General features: G+C 44.0%; 1 protein-coding gene across 4 annotated transcripts in view; it reads right to left on the reverse strand.

Moving 5' to 3' along the window:
* Farp2 (FERM, ARH/RhoGEF and pleckstrin domain protein 2) overlaps positions 1–19253 on the reverse strand; it is a 99572-nt gene extending 80319 nt beyond the window's left edge. For 2 of the 4 annotated variants that reach the window (XM_048344361.1, XM_048344362.1), the window contains exons 1-2: positions 10971–11738; positions 9626–9836 (exon numbers count right to left, since the gene is read on the reverse strand). In XM_048344361.1, the coding sequence (XP_048200318.1) occupies positions 9626–9808 (183 nt within the window). In that variant the 5' untranslated portion in view covers positions 9809–9836; positions 10971–11738. Of the gene's footprint in view, positions 1–9625; positions 9837–10970; positions 11739–19192 lie in introns of those variants that run through there. The other 2 variants (XM_048344359.1, XM_048344360.1) reach the window with 2 other exon arrangements.
* Between the last annotated feature and the right edge of the window lie 1380 nt (positions 19254–20633).

Genomic DNA, 20633 nt, shown 5'->3' on the forward strand with positions numbered 1-20633 from the left:
GCTTGAACTTAGGACCTCGGCACTGTCCCTGAGCATATTTACTCAAGACTAATACTTTACCACTTGAGCCATACCTCCACTTACAGCTTTTTGGTAGTTCATTGGGGATGAATGTCTCAGGACCTTTCCTGCTTATGCTGGCTTCCAACTGCAATCCTCAGATCTCAGCCTCTTGAGTAGCTAGGATTATAGGCATGAGCCACCAGCATCTGGCTTCTTTCTCAATACAGAAGGTAAACTAACTGTAAGTAGAGGTGATGAAATGAGCTTATTAAAAAGTTCCCTGGCAAAAGCAAGGGTGTAAGAGAACACTGTACCCTCTAAGTGCAGAAGAGAAAGGGCTTGTTTTGCAAATGAGTAAATTGTAAATGAGTAAATGAGGAAACAACGAGGCTCAAGAGTAAATGGCATCAGCAGAAGGTGTCTGATGAACGGAGACAGGAGAAAGGAATTCAGAATAGTCACATTCCACAGCCTGTTAGAACTTCTCATTGATGTGGCCTTCCATACATCCTGCAGTACTTGAGGAGCTCGGGATAATGTAACTGCCACCAACCCTGGCATGTTACTGGGTCTGAATGGCCAGTGAAGCAGGGGTATTCAAGGGGAGTAGTGCTGGAGGATGACAGGGCAGAGGCAGTGATAAGGGTGGACCTGGAGCAAGTTCAGTTCCAGGCCCTACAGCAAGACAAAGTAGTGGGCAGGAGAACACTGCAGCAGAATAAGGAGAGAGAACTGTGAGAGCAACAGGCCCCATCAGGACGAGAGGGGTAAGTAGACATGGCTGGGAGCATTCCCATGGGGAAAAGGAACATGAATCAGCCTATCTACTTTCCAGAGCAATCCTGTGGTATCTTGGCAGGGCTGAAGACAGGAGCACAAGTGCATGCAAGAACACTTGTGGCAACCCTGATAGACATAATTAAACTTTTGGAACGATCTCACTATTTACCAACAGAAACAAGAACAAATTTCAATGTACTCAGGAGGCGGTGGGAATCAGCCGGACAACTTATTTCAACATGGATCAACAGAAAGCCACAGGATGGCAGGCAGTCTTGAAAATGCTATATGACCCAGGTGTCTACTGGTCAGCTGAGGGAAGACCTGCAGAAAAGTGAGGGCCCTTTGACTGCTGGTAAGGCTCTGGCCTGAAATCTGCATGACCCTAGAGGGAAAAGACATGCACAAGTGACACTCCATTCTCTAGCATGGATGGGCCCAGCATCTGAGTGGGATACCTGACCAAAGATGTTCCACAGATTCTCTCTCATAGATTTTCAGTCTTAAAGAGATGCATATCTACACTCTATCAAGTAGCTAAGGGTTGAGATGTAAAAGTTGGTCCTAACCTGCCCAAGGTAGAAGCTGATGCAGAGGGGACTAGCACACAGGGAGTGGGAGTACCGAGGAGCAAAAGTACCTGGCTGTATAATCCACATCTCCCTGATCCTGTGGACAGCCTATCTGTGGAGAGGTGGGCCAAGAACTCAGGCATTTAAAATGTCATAAAAGAATGAAAAAAAAAAAACCCACAAAAAACTAAAAGGTAAATGGCAAGAGACAAAAAAAGTTCGAGGGAAGCTTTTTGGCTCTCCTGATGGCAAAGGGGAATACTACATAAGTAAAAACAGCATAGGGGCTGCTCAGTTGCTCTGAGAGGGGCTCAAAGCTTGGATGGGTTACCTCAGAGCACTCCTGCCCTCTCTCGTTGTGTATACCAAGAGCTAGAACTCTTGGGTACTCAAGCAGTGGTGATCCTAGCAAGGTGACATAGCTGTCAATTGCATTTCTCTGCCCTATGTTGAGATCCTGCATTGCTATAGCATTCTTTACTACATACCTGTGGCTAGGGGATTTCTCTGGTACAGTCCCTAGCCTTTCTCATTTTCTAGCCTAAAGTCCAAACACCAACTCTGCTTGTGTGTGTTGTGTTTGGAGGCTGCTTATACTAACAGTTCTAATACCACACTGAATAAGAATAAAAATGTCCACATCTCTGCAATACACTACCCTACCACATTCCTGGGTGTCAGGGTTTAAAAAAAAAAGATCAATTTTCCATGACAAAATAACAGGTTCTAAGACTTAGGGCAGAGTCATATAATAGCTATGTCTCCTAGAAACACATAAAAGCTTTTGTAAAAAGCCTGTATTTTCCCAAAATTTCAGATGTTGAATTACTAGCTTTTTCTTCTGAGGTCAGGCCAAAATAAGTTCTAAGGCAGTTTATTTGCCATATTTAGGTTGTCCATGTAGGAGCAATGACAAACATCTGGCTATGATACTTTCTGGAATTTTGGCTATTTCTTCCTGGCCAGACTAAAAATACCAACTTTTACTGAAATAGAAAAAGTCTTCAAGCATAGAACTTCATGACTTAGAATTTGTCTTCCTACTTGTTACATATTTCAACTAATTGTTGTTGTTGTTTTTTGTTGGTCATGGGACTTGAACTCAGGATCTGGGTGCTATTTCTGAGCTTTGTTACTCAAACCAGTGTTCCACTCAAAGTGTACCACTTTGAGCCACAGCTCCACTTTTAGTTTTTAGGTGGTAAATTGCAGATAAGATCCTCACTGCCTTTCCTGCAAGGCTAGTTTCCTTAGTTCTCAGCTTCCTGAGTAGCTAGGATTTTACAAGTGTGAGCCACTAGTACCAGGTACTTCTGTAATTCTTAAAAGAAAGGAAAATGAGGGCTGGGAATGTGGCTTAGTGGTAGAGTTCTTCCCTAGCATTCATGAAGCCCTGGGTTTGATTCCTCGGCACCACATAAACAGAAAAAGCTGGAAGTGGCATTGTGGCTCAAGTGGTAGAGTGCTGGCCTTGAGCAAAAAGAAGCCAGGGACAATGCCCAGGCCTGAGTTCAAACCCCAGGACTGGCAAAAAAAAAAAAAAAAAAAAAAGGAAAATAGAAGCTCATCTTAACACTTGTAAGAGTGCTAAAGGACAGGGAAGTATGGGACAATGGAGCATCACAACAAAGAAGACCTTCATGCTCTTTAGAACTCCATCACCACTTGCTTGTGAAACAGAACATACACTCCCTTAAGGCAAGCACTCACATGTGCAAACCACATCCCAGATAGTTGACTTACACTTTAGGCAGCACTGAGAACTGAACCCAGGGCCTTTGAATGTGCTAAAAAGTGTTCTACCACGGAGCTACACCCTAGCCTCAGACTGTTCTTTTAGTCATCAGACACCACCTTGACCTAATACTATCTTTCAGATAAGATAATAGCTATAACTCACATTAAATCTTTCCTTCTTTCATTTGCAGTACTAAGGATTGAACCCAGGGACTCAAGTGCTCTATCACTTGAACTCTACCTCCAATCCAATTTCTAACTCATAAAATAGCAAGTTATCAATCAGTGAAAGTATAACTGCCCTGACCTCTAGACTGAAGACAACCATTCTAGGTGGTGCCTTGGGTACCTGCCAGACCTCTCCCTCCACTGTTCTGATGTTAGAGATGGATACTTCCTATACCAAACATGGTCAGAACTGAAAGCATTACCATTCCACAGCTTAGCACACAAGGCAAGTAGACACAGATGGGTTTCAAGCAAACTTATGGCTCAAAAGCAAAACTCAATACAAGTGAGGCCACATTTCAATGTTCGAAACCAGGTAATTCTTTTAATTGACTGAAATAAATCGACTTTACTAGATTACACACACACACACACACACACACACACACACACACACACACACACCCCACAGTTACTGACTAAACTTTAGGCGGCCAAAGATCCAATCAATATGCATCAAAGGTTGATTAAAAGTAAATATAATTGAAGCATACATCCATAGACAGGGCTCCATCCCGACCTTCCTTCCATAAAGATTTCTTTCCCTTTTTTTTCAACACTATAATAAAGAAACCCCATATACAGAGAGCATTTAAATCTAATTACAGGCAATATAAAGAACCACAAAGTACATATTTCTTCATTTACCTTAGAAGAAGCTGGTAACCAAGTTTGCTTCAATAAATGATTTCTATAGATGAAAGTATCATATCCTGAGAACTACTACTTATAAATGAGAGTAAACATTGATTTAAATACGTTATCAATAAATTTCCTACTTCTACTCTACATGACAACTCTGATGAAAGTTTAAAATGTTTTTAAAATGATGGAAACATTAGCTACTAGTCAGCACCTGCAGGTGCAACGTATTTTCTCTAGCTCCTTACAACCCTGCACTGCAGAAACTCTGATCAATCATCCTTACTTATAGTCTCAAGAACCACTTCTAAGACAGAACATGTGGCTTCACTTGTAAGTTATGTAACTCTCATCTTTTTAGCTCAAAGTCCTTCCTTGTTTAGCTACCACAGATAACTTTTAGGGGGCTGGGAATATGGCCTAGTGGTAAAGTGTTCGCCTCGTATATATGAAGCCCTGGGTTTGACTCTTCAGTACCACATGTATAGAAAAAGCTGGAAGTGGAGCTGTGGCTCAAGTGGCAGAGTGCTAGCCTTGAGCAAAAAGAAGCCAGGGACAGTGCTCAGGCCCTGAGCTCAAGCCCCCAGACTGGCAACAAAAATAAAACCAAGCAGATAACTTTTAGGGCTTGAGTGTCTAGCTCAGTTGTAGAGCATTTGTGAGACCCTGGCCCTCATCCTCAGCATGGTAAAAACTTGCAACATCTTGAATTACAGTAAGATTCACAACATACCCAATAGAATGGCTGGAATAAAAAAAATCAAAACCATGAGGCTGAGATTGGTAGTGCCTATCTGTAATCTTAGCACTTGGGAAACTGAGGAAGGAGGACTTGAATTCAAGGCCAGCCTAGATTACACAGTGAGACACTGGTCTTGAAATGAAATAAAGAAAAATAAAATAAAATAACATAAAATTCCAGGGGCTTTGGCTCAGACCTCTGGTCTTAACTATTCCAGAAGTGGTGATCCAGAGGATCACAGTTTGAGGCCAGCCTACGTAAATGCTAAGTGAAAAGAGTAAAATATAAGGATCACAAGTCGAGGCCAGTGTGGATATAAATGCCAGTACCCTATCTTGAAGCAAATAACTACAGCAAAAAGGGCTAGAGGAATGGTTCAAATGGTAAAGCACCAACCTCTGAGTTCAACTACCAGTACTGCCTAACCTGCCTGCCCTCCCTCCCTCTTTCCTTTGCCTCCTGCTTCCAATACCTCTTTACTGTGACTAGGGTGGGGCTAAATTGGTATAGCATTGTCTGGCAATCCTGAGGCTCTGAGTGTAATCATGTGTGTAATCGTGTGTGTGTGTGTGTGTGTGTGTGTTTGTGTGTGTGTGTGTGTGTTTTCAAACCAAGCCAGAATGACTCACATCTGTAATCCTAGCTATTCAAGAGGCTGAGATCCAAGGATGGAGGCTCAATGCCAGCTGGGGCAGACAAATCTGAGACTTTAATCTTCAATGATCCAGCAAAAGCTGGAAGTGGAAGTGTAGCTCAACTGGTAAGGAGCTAGCCTTGAGCAAGATCACGTTCTGAGTTCAAGTTCCAGTACTGGCACAAATTTTTTTTTTTTTTTTTGCGGAACACTGATGGCTTACATCTGTAATCCTATCTATTCAGGAGGCTGAGATGTGAAGGTCTTGATTCAAACCCAGCCAGAACAGGAGAGCCTGTGAGACTCCAATGAACCACCATAAAACCAGAGGTGGTGTTGTGGCTCAAAGTGATAGAATGCTAGCCTTGAGCACAAAAGCTCCAGGACAGCTCACAGGCCATGAGTTAAAAAAACAAACAAACAAACAAAAAAAAAACAAACACAAAACCAAAAACAAAAAGCCCCCCAAAGCTCCCCCAAAACTTAAAGAAACAGCAAGTGGTGGTAGGAATGTGGAGGTGTCAGAACTCGCCTGACATTGCTGGTGGGAAAGCAAAGTGGTTCTACTGCTTTGGAACACAGTCTGGTACTTTCCCTGACGATTAAGCTTTTAAGTTATCCTATCACCCAGTAATTCTACTTTGGATACAACCCTAGAGAAATGAAGACATGTACCCATACAAAAACTTGAGCATGAATATGCATACCAGCATGACTCCTAACAGCCAAAACAAGAGAACAACTCAAATCTGAGGAATGCATAAACCATGTGTATATCAATACATGGACTATTATTCAACTATGGAAAAAAAAAATCAAACACTAACATAAGCCCTAACATACATGAAAACTTAAAATGCATTAAGTAAAAGAGCAGTAGTTACATAGTCTATGAATGTTAAATACCATGGAATTATACTTTTTTTGTGGTAGGACCTTGTGCTCCCTAGGCAAACTGCTCTACCTCTGGGCCATGCCTCTAACCCTTTGTGTGAGTTTATGTGCCCAAGTGTACATTGTACCTATTTGAAGCTTCTTATTGTAGCCAGGGTAACAAGCAGGTGCCACTGTGCTCAGGTTTTGGTTTAAAAGGGATCTTGAAAACTTTTTTGCCTGGGCTGGCTTAGAATAGAGATCTTCCTAATCTCATCCTCCCATGTAGCAGAAATTAGAGGCATGAGCCCCTGAGCCTGACTGAACTGTATACTTTTCAATGGGTGAAATGCATGGCATCAAGCTATTAAAAATTTTTGACTCAGGGCTGGGACTATGGCCTAGTGGCAAGAGTGCTTGCCTCATATACATGAAGCCCTAGGTTCGATTCCTCAGCACTACATATATAGAAAAGGCCAGAAGTGGTGCTGTGGCTCAAGTTGGCAAAAAGAAGCCAGGGACAGTGCTCAGGCCCTGAGTTCAAATCCCAGGACTGGCCAAAAAAAAAGTTTTGACTCAACACTGTTAACTACTAAAAATGAAAAAGTGGACTCTAACTTATAGCTTCAAGACATCTTGACTTTGGGGTGCAAAAATCAAACAAGTATGCACAGAAGTTGAAACTGTCCTTGGTTGGCCCACCTTGCCCCTTCTCTGCCAGCAAGTTTTACCCTGGTGTCACTTGTCATTCCTGTTATCATCTGCCTTGACTGCTTTCCACTGATACTCATTAGGAGACAGGAGAAAAAGATAAAGATGAAACTTCAGAGCTCAAGGGACCATGCTCCCTTCCATGCAGACAGACACCGGACAGTAAGCACAGGCTCCTTATGAACAGACAAGAGCTGGGCACTGAAGGCTTTAGGCTGCTTTATATTTTCTTCTTCTTTTGACAGTCCTGGGGCTTGAACTCTGGGTCTGGGTACGGTCCCTGAGTTTCTTTTGCTTAAGGTGAGCACTCTACCACTTGAGCCACAGAGCCACTTCTGGCTTTTTTGAGTAGTTTATTGGAGATAAGAGTTTCTGGCCTGAGCTGGCTTCAAACCACAATCCTCAGATCTCAGCCTCTTGAATAGCTAGGATTACAGGCATGAGCCACTGATGCCCGCTTGCTTTATATTTCCATAACAAAAAATAAGACTGAAAAACTACTGTCTTCCCTATGTTAAAAGAATCCTTTAAAGATAAAATTTCAGTATCAGCTAGGTAATCCAGCAGAATTCCCACACAATACAGTGTAGCCATCTGTGCACAGAAGCTGATATTTTCCAAATGTAATATATGCATATCTCTCGTAGAAGGTCACTACTAAAGACTTAAGTGCAAAAAAACAAAACAAAGCAAAGCAAAAAACAACTAATGAGGCATAAGACAGGCATAAGAGGATAGAAAAAACTGAATCCCTGAGATTAGAAAACATTGCCACAGAGGGAACTGATAATATTCATAAAGAAAGCAGGTTGGAGGCTAGGAGCATGGTTCAAGTGTTAAGACTATCTACCTAGCAAGAATGAGGGCAACTTCAAACCTCAGTACTGCCAAAAAAAAAGGAAATAGGAAGCAAATTAACCATATCTAATTTCATTCATTTGACACACATTTTCTGAGCAAAGTACTATGCTCCAAACTGAAGGTTTATTCAGGCTTCTCTGCCCTGGGATGCAGAGCCTGGCCTGAGACTGACCTGGTTCTCACTGCTATCTGACCAGTGCCCTGAAGCTATGAGTTCATACCAGTGTACATGTCTAGCAGCAAAGTCATCTGACCACAGCATGTCTTTTGGTTCAAATATTTGGATAGGAAGTAAATACAAATGAAACCAGTGAATGAGTAAGTGGAGAAGTGTAGAAAATGCATACAAGCTTTTTTTTTTTCCTGAGACAGGATCTCAGCATCTAAGGCCTTGAACTCTTGGCCTTAAGTGATTCACCTGCTTCAGCCTCTAAAGTAGCTGGAACTACAGATAAAAGCTTGGCTCTGCTTCCTTTCCTCTTCTTCCTTTTCTTTTTCTTTCTTTCCTTCCTTTCTTTTTTTGCCAGTCCTGGGGCTTGAACTGAGCACTGTCCCTGAACTTCTTTTGTTCAAGGCTAGCACTCTACCACCTGAGCTACAGCGCCACTTCCAGCCTTTTCTGTGTATGTGGTACTGAGGAATGGAACCCAGGTCTTCATGCATGCTAGACAAGCACTCTACCACTAAGGTACGTTCCTTGCCCCCTTCCTTTCTTTTTGTGTATGTGTTCGTGTGTACATGCACTGGTATTGGGGCTTGAACCCAGGGCCTGTATGCTGTCCTTTAGCTTTTGTTTCTTTTGCCAGTCCTGGGGCTTGAACTCAGGGCCTGAGCACTGTCCCTGGCTTCTTTTTGCTCAAGGCTAGCACTCTACCACTTGAGCCACAGTGCCACTTCTGGCTTTTTCTATATATGTGGTGCTGAGGAATTGAACCCAGCCAGGGCTTCATGTATACAAGGCGAGTACTTTACCACTAGGCCATATTCCCAGCCCTGTCCTTTAGCTTTATTCCTCAAGGTTGGCATTCTATCACTTGAGCCACTGCTTACTTCTGGCCTTTTCTTGCTGGTTAATTGGAGATAAGAGTATCACAGACTTTCCTTCCTGGGCTGGCTTTGAACCTCAATCCTCAGATCTCAGCCTCCTAAGTAACTCTTACTTTTTAAAGTTAGTGGCTGGGAATGTGGCTTAGTGGTAGAGTGCTTGCCTAGCATGTAGGAAGCTCTGGGTTCGACATAAACAGAAAAAGCCAGGAGCAGAGTTGTGGCTCAAATGGTAGAGTGCTAGCATTAAGCACAGAGAGGCTCAGGGACAGAGGCCAGGCCCTGAGTCCAAAGCCCAGGACTGGAAAAAAAAAAATTAAAGTTAACCAAGAAAAATAAAATTATACACTAACACTGTACAACACCTTGGGTATGTCAGGCTGTCTATATGGTGCCTGCTAATCTTCACACCAGCTACCGAGAGAAGGAGGAACTGAATCTGTCTTCCAACAGAGATGCTGACACATATGAAGGCAAAGTCATATCCCCTTACCCAGGTACCCAGCCAGCTAAGACAAAAGATATGGGTGGAAACAATCTGGTTGCAGTTTGTTCTTAGCTGTCTTTAAAGCCAGCATCTCAAAAGAATAGAGTAAAAACACTGGATCTTTTCAGAATTTAGAGGATACCACCTGTCAAACTAAAAAAAACCTCATATTTACTGTTTGTAAGGATTTTTCTGTGTTCACCAAAGCCACTCTTGGTCAAACTCTTGGTCTAAATGTACAAGTTAGAGCCCACAAATGTGACTTGATATAGCCCCTGACATTCTAAGGGAATGAGGAATGTGCTTCTTACCTCAACGTCAAACATTTCCATGGTATTGTCCAGAAGCTTCACGCGGATGTGCAGGTACTTCTCCTGCATTCTGGGTGAGAGTGCCTGCCCCGGCTCCAGGGTACTCACGCCCACAGGGGTCTGGCCACCCAATCGTGTGCCTGCAGTCTGCAGGACTCTGTATGTTCCTTCTATCTCCCCCATTCTTCACCAGTTAAAAGTGGAGAAAACACTAAAACAAACACACACCAGGGAATTACACCATGTCACTTAGATATGTCAATATGAGAAAGGACAAAAATAAGGAACTAAAAAAGATATTTTATTCACACTCATAGTGGAGTATAAATTACTAACAAGCATGACCGTCAGTAACACTATTTCCCAGGGGCTGTAACACAGGGGCACAGGTATTAACCAAGAACCATTAAAAGGTGACATCATCATAACTCACATACCAGAAGGGAGAACTTCAGTCTGCACCCTTCCCTGGGCTTCCCAGTCCCTGGCAGGTCTTTGATACCAGCACAATAAACCCTGCTGACAACCCCATCTAAGTGACATAAAGGTAACAGGCACCACAGGGCACACACGCTGGGCAGCTTAAGCAGCTGTGCATGTCTCTCACCTCACCTCTTACAGAGGCTGAGGGTAAGGCAGATGCAAACAGTCAAGTGTGTCTTTCACTCCTTAGTTTTCATAATTTGTGCCCCATCAGGGTGGACTGGGTGTCACTGTGGTTGGAAGGTAATTTTTAGTATGGTACTGAATGACAACAGCAGGAACACCTGTCCCAAGCCAGCTTCTTCCCAGCTTTTTGCCTACCCCAAACTCTTAATAACCTCATTATCACCACCCAGGTAGTATCACCTAATAGGTAGTAGCCGTGAGGGCTGATGAAGGTCAGAGAGGAACGCTGTCCTTTTCAACTCTCTATGCTTCACTCAAGGAAAGGAGTAACAAACAGCAGGGCCAAAGATTGAGCAAGTAGAACCTCATAATACTGGTGTTTTGATTTTGGGGGGTATTTTTGTTTTGTTTTTTTTTTGCCAGTCCTGGGGCTTCAACTTGGCCTGAGTGCTGGCTGTCCCTGAGCCTCTTTGTGCTCAAGGCTAGCACTCTACCACTTGAGCCACAGCACCACTTCTGGCTTTTTCTGAGTAGTTTACTGGAGATAAGAATCGCATGCCCGACTGTGTGTTTTTAATTGCATTAATATTTATGGCAACTTTCCTTTTTAACTAGGTTATTTGTATGGGAAAACCATCTAAAGAAAAATATTTAACAATAAACCACAGTACAAAAAAGGCATGGCAAAGTGGTAAAGACACACAATCAACAAGGAATGCAGCACTGTCAAACTTACTTTATCTTACTCAGTCTCCTCAAAGTCTTCCAATAGTTGCAGCAACCTTTTAAGTACTTATTCTTACTAAGTCAGTCATGTTGTTCAGTGGTAGAGTATGGTCTAGCATCGTTATAGTTCTGGATCCAATCCTCAGCACTGTAAATAAAAAAACGAGTCTTACTAAAATCCCAGTCATTCCCTTCTGTGCCAAAAATTGCTGAGTCTCCTGACCCTTTCCTGCATTTTATGCATATTTTATTATCAAGACAAATCAAGGACCCTTTATTGTTTAAATTAAGTTCAAAAAGCTTCTTTATGACTCACTGCCAACCAACTCTAACTATCCACTTAACCCTATCCCACAAAGACAACCTTTCCAACTGCCTGAGAACTGCCATGTGTGCCCAATTTATCAAACAAGAGAGCAAAAACATCTGAAAAGGTGCCAAGTGAGTATCTGGACCAAAATGAGGAACTGTCCATTGTTCTGCTGAGTGTCTCTCTCATCCCAAATCCTGCACAAAGTCAGTTGCTATATGCCAGATGTTCACACTAGGCTCAGGTTAGTTGTGACCTATTGTCTTTGAAGTTTCTCTCCAGGCATTAGGCATGCTGAGGGCAGGGCTAAATTCTCACTGTGTTTGTCTGCTACACGTTAGTTGGTAACCACCAGGCTTGGCTTATTTGTTAATAAGATGTGCCTTTCAGGGCCTTGTGCTCTCACATGGCTTTTTCCACTCAAGACTGGAACTCTACCAATTGAGCCGTAGCTTCACTTCTGGCTTTTTTTGTGGTTTATTGGAGATAAGAGTCTCACAGACTTTTCCACCTGGGTTGGCTTTTAACTGCAATCCTTAAATTTCAGTCTTCTGAGATCACAGGTGTGAGCCACTATTGCCTGGTGGGCTCTAATTGTGTCACTGAACATTACTTGCTCTTTCACAAGCACAAGAGACATACAGAGTGAAAAGTACTTTCCTTGCTCAAGAAATAACCAAGCTCTTTCTTGAGCGTGTGGCTCACAGGCTAAACTACTTTTCATTGGTTGGAAGCAGGATATCCACAGGGCTGAAATAGAATTAGTCAACAAGACACACGATGATCTGAAGAAGACAAACTGAGTCTTTGTGCCCCTTTTCCGCATGGGGAACAAGGAATGTTTCTCGCTCTTTCTATCTTCTTTATCCTGTTATACTAAAATAAATCTCTGCACGGCCAGTAAAATATATCCTAGGAATAAAATAAGTTCCAAGAAATCAAGAATGTGATATATCCGTCCTACAAGGTAAATGACCTATTTTTTTAATAAGTGGAGGGGAAGAGGGGATGAATGGAAAATGCTGGATATATTACCTGCCAAATGTCACGTGCCCTTGTTTGAATGACAAATCAATTATTTATGGTTTGAGAAGATGTGAATGCTAACAAGTATTCAATATTGGAATCTAGACGTTGGGCAATAAAAAGCTGTTATTTTTGAGCTGTTGGTAAGGTGAGGATATGAAGTGGGGAAGGATCACTATCTCTTAAAAATACATACTGTTTGGAGTCAAATGGAATAAGGAGTGGAGGTACAGGAAATAAAAAAGATTGTTCATTCCTTGATTACTGACGTTGGAAACACTGGCTTTTGCATTCCTCCTATATTTTGTGAATGTCTAGAATTTTCAATGTTTAAAAAAAAAACAGGGCTGGGGATATAGCCTAGTGGCAAGAGTGCCTGCCTCGGATACACGAGGCCCTAGGTTCGATTCCCCAGCACCACATATACAGAAAACGGCCAGAAGCGGCGCTGTGGCTCAAGTGGCAGAGTGCTAGCCTTGAGCAAAAAGAAGCCAGGGACAGTGCTCAGGCCCTGAGTCCAAGGCCCAGGACTGGCAAAAAAAAAAAAAAAAAAAAAACAAGCCAAAGCTATTTTTCTGGCTCTATTATCAGGTAGCTTTGGTCTTTATTCTATAAATAGAATGATATTTTAATATTTATTCCAATAATGTATAATATTATTAATTTTTGTATGTTAAATCATGTTTGCTTGGAATAAAACAAACTCATTCATGGGGAAAAAAAATAAGCCAAAGAATAATTCCATGTATACAATGCAGAATCCCTAGGAGAGAATGCTGGCCTGGTCCTACACTTTGAATATGCAACCACAGCCCAGAGAATAAAGCTACTTACTGAAGGAAGGCCAAGAGCCCATCTGTAGGGAGGCAAGACTGGTGTCCTGCATGTTGGTTCCCAGTCTTAAGACTAGTCAAGATTAAAAAACATAAAGGGCCACCTACATTCCTTGGATCATGGCCCTTCCATTTTCCAACCCAATGATAGTATACTGGAAACTCGTTTCTAATTTCTCTGCTTCTAATTACATGAACCCTCCTGGATAAACCAGGACAGCCTATTTCAAGGTTGGCTGGCTGGTAAGTACCCTTAATTATATGTGTATAGTGCTTTTGCCACAGTGACCTAACATACTCCTCGGATGAAAGTTAGGAGACCAACGTGGAAGCCAGAACATTCCATTAAAAAACCACAGTCAGATCCATCCAATATATGCATCACCTCAGCTTTTGATGTGCCTTTTCTCATTAATGGGTATTTTCCTGGTTCTTGGTATCTGAGTAATTCTGAATTCTATCTTGTGTCTTTTAAATTATTGTGCTATTATAGTATATAGCTTTTGCTTAAGTCCTGTGGAGAACAGGACTGCTGAGCAACCACTGCCCTGACTAGGCTGAGGATGCAAGTCCCCCTAGCTTTCTGTGTATAGTGTCAGTGGCTCCACTATACTCTCAGCAATGTCCAGAAGGTGCTTTGCTTACCCTTCTGTAAGCTGGCTGCAGGGCAAAGTTCTCAGTCTGATAAACTGTTCTGTTAAATCCCCTCTTGTACAGCTTAGCCACTTACCTAAGCTCCTTTCTCTCTCTATTCTCTCTGGTACACTCTCCAGTTGCCCAGGGTTCTTCTTTTCAGTCCAGCCAGAAACCTAGGGCTTACATTACTCTGCCCTGTCATGTACTTCTTGTGACTATACTTGCCTGTGACAGAGCTGCAGAGGGAGAGAGAGGAGGAAAATGGTAATTTTCTCCCATTCTCTCCTGGAGTTCAAAGCAGGCTTCCCTGGAGCTCTACTTGTTCTTATGTAGTGTCTGTCTCCAGGTTTGCACATCCTGACTCCAGGCCAACAGCAGCTGAAGGTTCAATAGAAGCTCACTCCTGATGTGATGGTGTTTCAAATGCTGGCCATTTTACCCTCCACCCATTACCCTTTGTCAGCATCTTCAACAGCTGCTCTGCGCACATGTTTAGAGTGTTATGTTATGGAACCTGAGCTCCACATCCATACATTTTAAAACATGCTTACAGTGCTTATTGCTGGCAGAAAAATGCTGACTTCTACCTTCTTGTTTTCAATTTTCTGTACTTCAAAATTGCCTACAGTAATGAGTATGTGTTACCTTTGAAATCAGGTAGTTTCCTGTAGACACCAGTAGTACTGTCGGCTACAAGGCTTGAAAGGGATTACCTACATTATGAAGCTGCTTACCTTCCAGAGAAAGCCAAAACTACTCTCTCTTTTAGATTTGTTCTTCTTTTAAACCAATTCAATTAAAATAAAAACGAGTATTTGCCACACTTTCTGGGATTGGTTTCTTATTCAGATATTAGGACTTGTTCCCAACATTTCTCTTATCAACAACTGCTGAGGGAACAGGAATTTTAATAATAAAAGGGACAAAAGATGAGTAAGGCTTGTAATTTAAATTATTTCTAACAATTTTTCTTCCTGCTCAAACATATTCCTTTAGATGGGTCCCCCCACCCGGCACCTTATCAGAATATCGGCATCAAGCATAGAAAAGGGTCTCACACCAGTGGCTTTGAATATGAAGCTAGAATATGGATGAGACACTTGTAATTCTAGCTACTCAAGAGTCTGAGATGTTGAGCTGGGAATATGGCCTAGTGGCAAGAGTGCTTGCATCGTATACATGAAGCCCTAGGTTCGATTCCTCAGCACCACATATCTAGAAAACAGCCAGAAGTGGCGCTGTGGCTCAAGTGGCAGAGTGCCAGCCTTGAGAAAAATGAAGCCAGGGACAGTGCTCAGTCCTGTTCAAGCCCCAGGACTGGCCAAAACAACAACAACAACAAAAAGAGGCTGAGATGTGAGGATGTAGGTTGAAAGCCAGCATGGGCAAACAAATCTGAGACTTTTATCTCTAAGTAACCAGAAAAAAGCCTGAAATGGACATGTGGTTCAAGTGCTGAGGTGCCAGTCTTTAGTGAGGCCCCTGAATTCAAGACACAGTACCAGCACAAAATAAACAAATAAAACTAGAATAGCTCACATTTCTGGGCCTCTCATCAGTCATAATTCCAAAGTCCTGGGAAAAAGCCTTAAGTGTCCCTAGCATCATGCTTCTATAAAATTTATTGAAAGTATTCTAATTGTACTCAATCATGATTGCTGCATCTTTCCACTGCTACATAACCTTTGTTTTTCTCCCTTCTGTGTCATAAAGGAGTCACTGGAGGAACAGGCTACATTTCTGGGGCCTGGCAAAGGGCACATGGAGCTGAAGTACATTGCATTGTTCCCAGTTACTTTTGTGCACACCTGAGTAACTATTAGCTATCTACCAGGTGAGGCTCCTAGGATGCTCCCTATCCCAGGATTCGTCCAAGAATTTCATAACAGGTGCAGGGCCAGGGGTCCTAAGGCAATCTTTTTTTTTTTTGCCAGTCCTGGGGCTTGGACTCAGGGCCTGAGCACCATCCCTGGCTTCCTTTTTGCTCAAGGCTAGCACTCCGCCACTTGAGCCACAGCACCACTTCTGGCTGTTTTCTAGACATGTGGTGCTGGAGAATCGAACCCAGGGCTTCATGTATACGAGGCGAGCTCTCCTGCCACTAGGCCATATTCCCAGCCCCCTAAGGCAATCTTAACAGACCCAACAGCACCTGACATGGGAAGTGGAAAAGAAACCAGACTGAATGCAGTTTTCTTTTTTGGGAAACTTAGCAGGTGTGCTAAATAGTAGGAAAAGTTCAGCTCTCAGAAGTCAATGTAGATGTTCTTGTCTGCCATAAAAATGTTAATGATGTAGTTTTACAATTATATATGTGCTTTAATATATTTTTTGAATGAAATTGTGCCAAATAAAATTAGTCAGAATTCTTGCCTTTCAGGCACACAAACCTGTAGTAACACTAGACATATAAGTGAAGTCATACTTATATAGTCTATAAATACCAAAAATATATCAACTATGCTGAAGGAAATTTATAAATTCTTGATCTTCCTTGTCATATGAAAAGGCAAAAAATTAAACAGCCAAAAAGAAAGTGCTGTAGAAGTCTCAGGTAAGGAAGTGGCACTGTGGCTCAAGTAGTAGAGTGCTAGCCTTGAGCTGAAGAGCTCAGGGACAGCACCCAGGCCCAAAGTTCAATCCCCTCAACCGACCAAAAAAAAAAAGTCTCAGATAATTAACAAATACTTTATTTTCTTGTTATATTTGTACTACTGGTCAGTCTGTCAAGCTCTTTTCTCAACTTAAAGAAGTATTTACTTTCTAAGTACTTTTTTTGTTGTTTTTTGATCCTGGGGCTTGAACTTTGTCTGGGCACCGTCCCTAAGCTCTTCAGCTCAAGGCTAGGGCTCTACCACTTAAATGGTGACAGGTAGCCTGGAATGAGGACAGTGAGGACAGCAGAGAGGACTCTACAGGGTGGGGAGTACGAGGAAGCCTCAATAATGTCCCAACACACAAACAACATAGCTACGAGTCCAAAGTGGCTACCACTGCTAGGAAGACCATTCCAAGTCCTTTGATTATAGGGGCTCATACCTCTGGGCAGTTTTCATTATCACCAAGCTACATACAACTCAAGCAACGCAGCTACACTGCTGAGCTACACCCATGGCTCTAAAATGAAATCACTAAAATCACCCTAACTTCCTTCTGGTCCCTGACCATGTCCTCACATACTTTTTCCAACAATGCAATTACTATCTATACACCATTTTACATTTTACATAAAAAAGATGTTTCCATGGATCAAACTGGTTCAAAATTTGCTTTGAGGAAGGGACAGAAATGAGGTGGCAGAAAGTATGTTTCCTAGCCGAGGAGTATGCTATCTTAAGGATACAAGGTTTACAGGTTTTCAAAACTGGGATTCCATAATTCTTATAAAGATCTTGATCATGTACATACTGCTACTTGCTCTCCAAAGTTACTGAACTAGAAGCACCACCATATAAATGCTGCACAGAAACCCCCTGAACAATGGGTTTTGTCATATCATGTTTTATGGGATCCTCAACTTTTCAATTCCTTTTGTAAAGGTAAACCTTCAGAAGCAACAAATAAACTAGGGGACTCTGGACATTCTGATTATACTGCATGTATGAAACTCAGTTGTGTGTTTAAAAGGGGAAGCTGGAGTGAGGAGGGGAAAAACATGGATCTAACTGAACTGGTAAGCAGCAGTAAAAGATACATTCACATGTAGCAGAGGAATCGATGTGACTAAAAACAGGCAACTTTAACAAGGAGGAAACTGAATTCCTGACGCCAGGAAGATTTAAATGGGCTCCTATGGGATTACCTAAGAATTAATCTTTGCTTTGACAATTCAGTTTATATTTTTCCCTCCAATCCAGGTAGCTTGGCTTAATTACTGCCTAATTCTTTTTTGAACTGTACTAATATTTTTATTATGGCATCAAAGCAGTATTTTATACATTCACTCATTTTACTGTATAAACACTTTATGTCCCATTACACAATTTGCTCTAATATGAAAAACCAACTTTAACTTTAAAATTCTAATTCTCTTTTGTTTTTGTAAATAACCAGGTTACCTACATCTACTGTCTATTCTTCCACCTGGTAGTAATCACTAACATTAAGTGCTAATCATGTGCAAAGCATCTAGGTAACAGCTTTAAAAAACTGACTTAGTCATGAGGTGAGTTAGTTTTAAATACACTTTGGGGACTAGGAACCTATAGAATGGATAAGTGAATACAAACTATATGAACTTCCTCCTTGGGAAAGAAACTGGTCAGAAGGAACCTAGAGGTATTCTAGGAACAGACAACCATGCACATAAAAGAGCAGAAAGTCCTGCTGTTTAGGAAACTGAATCATCACAAAGTAGTCGACTAGCAGCATCCATGGAATGACTGACCAGAGGCAAATGAGGATACAAAAGAAGAGGGGAGTGATGAGTGGCTTTGCAAATACCCAGGTCACCAGTCCACTTCTCTGTCTCCTTTTCAGGTGCTTAAAAATGAGGCTGTGCACTAGACCTGGTGGTACACTCATGGAAGCTGGGGCAGGTGGCCCTGACTTAGAGGCCTGCCTGGATGGCACAAAGATAGTGTCTCAAGAAGAAAAGGGGAGAGAGGGGCACCGTGCAACCTCCTTACGTTGCCTTTAAAGACTTCTCAAGAACTGACCAACAGGCACGAAGTGGTTCACAAATACCTTAGTGTCCAGAGACTTACAAAAACTATTCGGTCCACAAGTAAAGCTACTTGGGCTTCCTTCAAAAATCCTCTCTCTCTAGCACTGGGAAAATCCGTGTCACCTGTTATATAACGCTATCTACACAGACCAACTCAAACCCTGCGCCACTCAAAGCTCATCCAACATCCCAGGGTTCCAGCCCAACATTCGCGGAATCAAAACAAACCTGGAGAGAAAAATCACTCTTTAAAAACTTAGCCCGGCGTTTCAGGTCGTCCCCGTCTTTCCCGACGTCTGTATGGACATTATTTCCTTCAAGGATGCCTTACTTTGGTTTGGTTTTCCCCACGGTCGCTGTGGTGCAGGCTGCGCTGGGCCGGGCCGGGCCGGCACTCGCGGGTCGGCCTCGCGAGGCCTCCGGCCCGGGAGCACGGGGCCTCGGCGGGGCGAGCCGCCGCCACCTCACCCGTCAGGGCCCCCTGCGGGCAAAGGCGGAGAAGGCTGGCGCGGCCGCTGCCCAGGGCGCTGCGCGCTCCCCGCGGGAACCCGGACCCCGCGCGCGAAGGAGGCCCGCGCCCCCACCCGCGGGCTCCCGGTCGCGCGGCGAGCGAGGACTCAGCGAAGGCCTCAGAGCCCGCCGCGGACTCTCCGTGGTGCACGGCCGGCCTCGGGCCGCGGCCGTCGCCCCGTGCAGCGAGGCCCAGGCCGCCGCCGCCGCCCGCACCCACGAGCGCGCCCGCCCGTCCGCCGCGTCCTCACCAGGCGGGTTCGGCCCGCGTCGCCTCCCGCAGCACAGCAGCCTTCCGGAGCTCCGCCGGCGCCGCCTGCCCCCGACCGCCGCCGCTTCGCCGCCTCGCCGCCCCCGCCCCCGCCCCCGCCGCGGACGGGCCGCCCATTGGCCAACGGGCCGGGGAGGTGGGACCTTCTTGGCTCGCGTGGCACTCCGTTCTGATTGGTGAGTAAGCGGAGGGGCGGGGCAAAGGGAGCCTAAGTGGAACGTAGATCTTCAGCGCCGCGGCGCTCACGGCGGGCGGCAGCGCTCGGCTCCCGGCTCCCCTTTCTTTCCCAGCCCCTCCCAGTCTCCTATCATCCAGCCGTCTCTCTGGGGGCCACCACGACCTGGGCCAAAGGGTCCAGGAGGCCACGCCCGGCCGCGTGGCGGTGTAGCAGCCGGAGGGCCGCGTACTGGAGGCAGCCCGTGGTGCTGGGCAGGGCCCCGGGCAGCATTCATGGCCCCCTTCCGTTATTCCGCCAGTGAGCGCGCTAGCCTCGTCCCTCCAGAAGGGTCCTCAAGCAGAGGCTTACTGGAGCCTCGGAAGGCCCAACCATCTCCCACAAGGTTAGGTGGGAGACCTCTGCTTCCCAGGAGTCTTTATTTAGCTGTGCACAGCGTCTGCTCTCCACCATCGGGATGGTAAAGAACAGAACAGCAATGAGCCACTGCAGGGCTGGGTTTTTAATTTATTTATTTTAATTATTATTTTTGCCAGTCCTGGGGCTTGGACTCAGGGCCTGAGCACTGTCCCTTGCTTCTTTTTGCTCAAGGCTAGCACTCTGCCACTTAAGCCACAGTGTCACTTCTGGCTTGTTTCTAGGTATGTGGTGCTGAGAAATGGAACCCAGGGCTTCATGCATACAAAGCAAACACTCTACCGCTAAGCCATATTCCCACCCCAGGGCTGGGTTTTTAAAGGTAGAAGCTATGCATTCTACACTGGCCCGTCTCTTATTCTCATTATTTTAGTAGTAGTTGGTGCATTTTCTAACTAGTCAACAGAGATCAACGAACCTTTTTTTTCCCCCTAGATGGTCTTGAAGATGGTTTTAAACACCTGTTCAAGTTTAACCGCCCCCCCCCCCCTTTTTTTAACTTTATCTCCAATGTGAAGTTCTGCACTACAGATAGTGACAATACAACACTGCTTTCTCCATCAATTGCTGTTGGACCTCACAGATCTCATATCTTCCCTCTTAAAGAAACAAAGGGAAGCCAGGTGCTGGTGGCTCATTCCTGGAGTCCTAGCCACTCAAGGCCAAAATCCAAAGGATCACCTTTGAAGCCAGCACAGGCAGAAAAATCTGAGACTGCAGCTCCAAAACCAGCAAAAAGCTAGACGAGGGTCATGGTTCAAGGGGTAGAGCACCAGGTGAACAAGCAAGATGCCCTGAGTTCAAATCCCAGTTACAGATTTTAAAAGGG

This window comes from Perognathus longimembris, chromosome 4 (assembly GCF_023159225.1).
Source record: "Perognathus longimembris pacificus isolate PPM17 chromosome 4, ASM2315922v1, whole genome shotgun sequence".
NCBI classification, from domain to species: domain Eukaryota; kingdom Metazoa; phylum Chordata; class Mammalia; order Rodentia; family Heteromyidae; genus Perognathus; species Perognathus longimembris.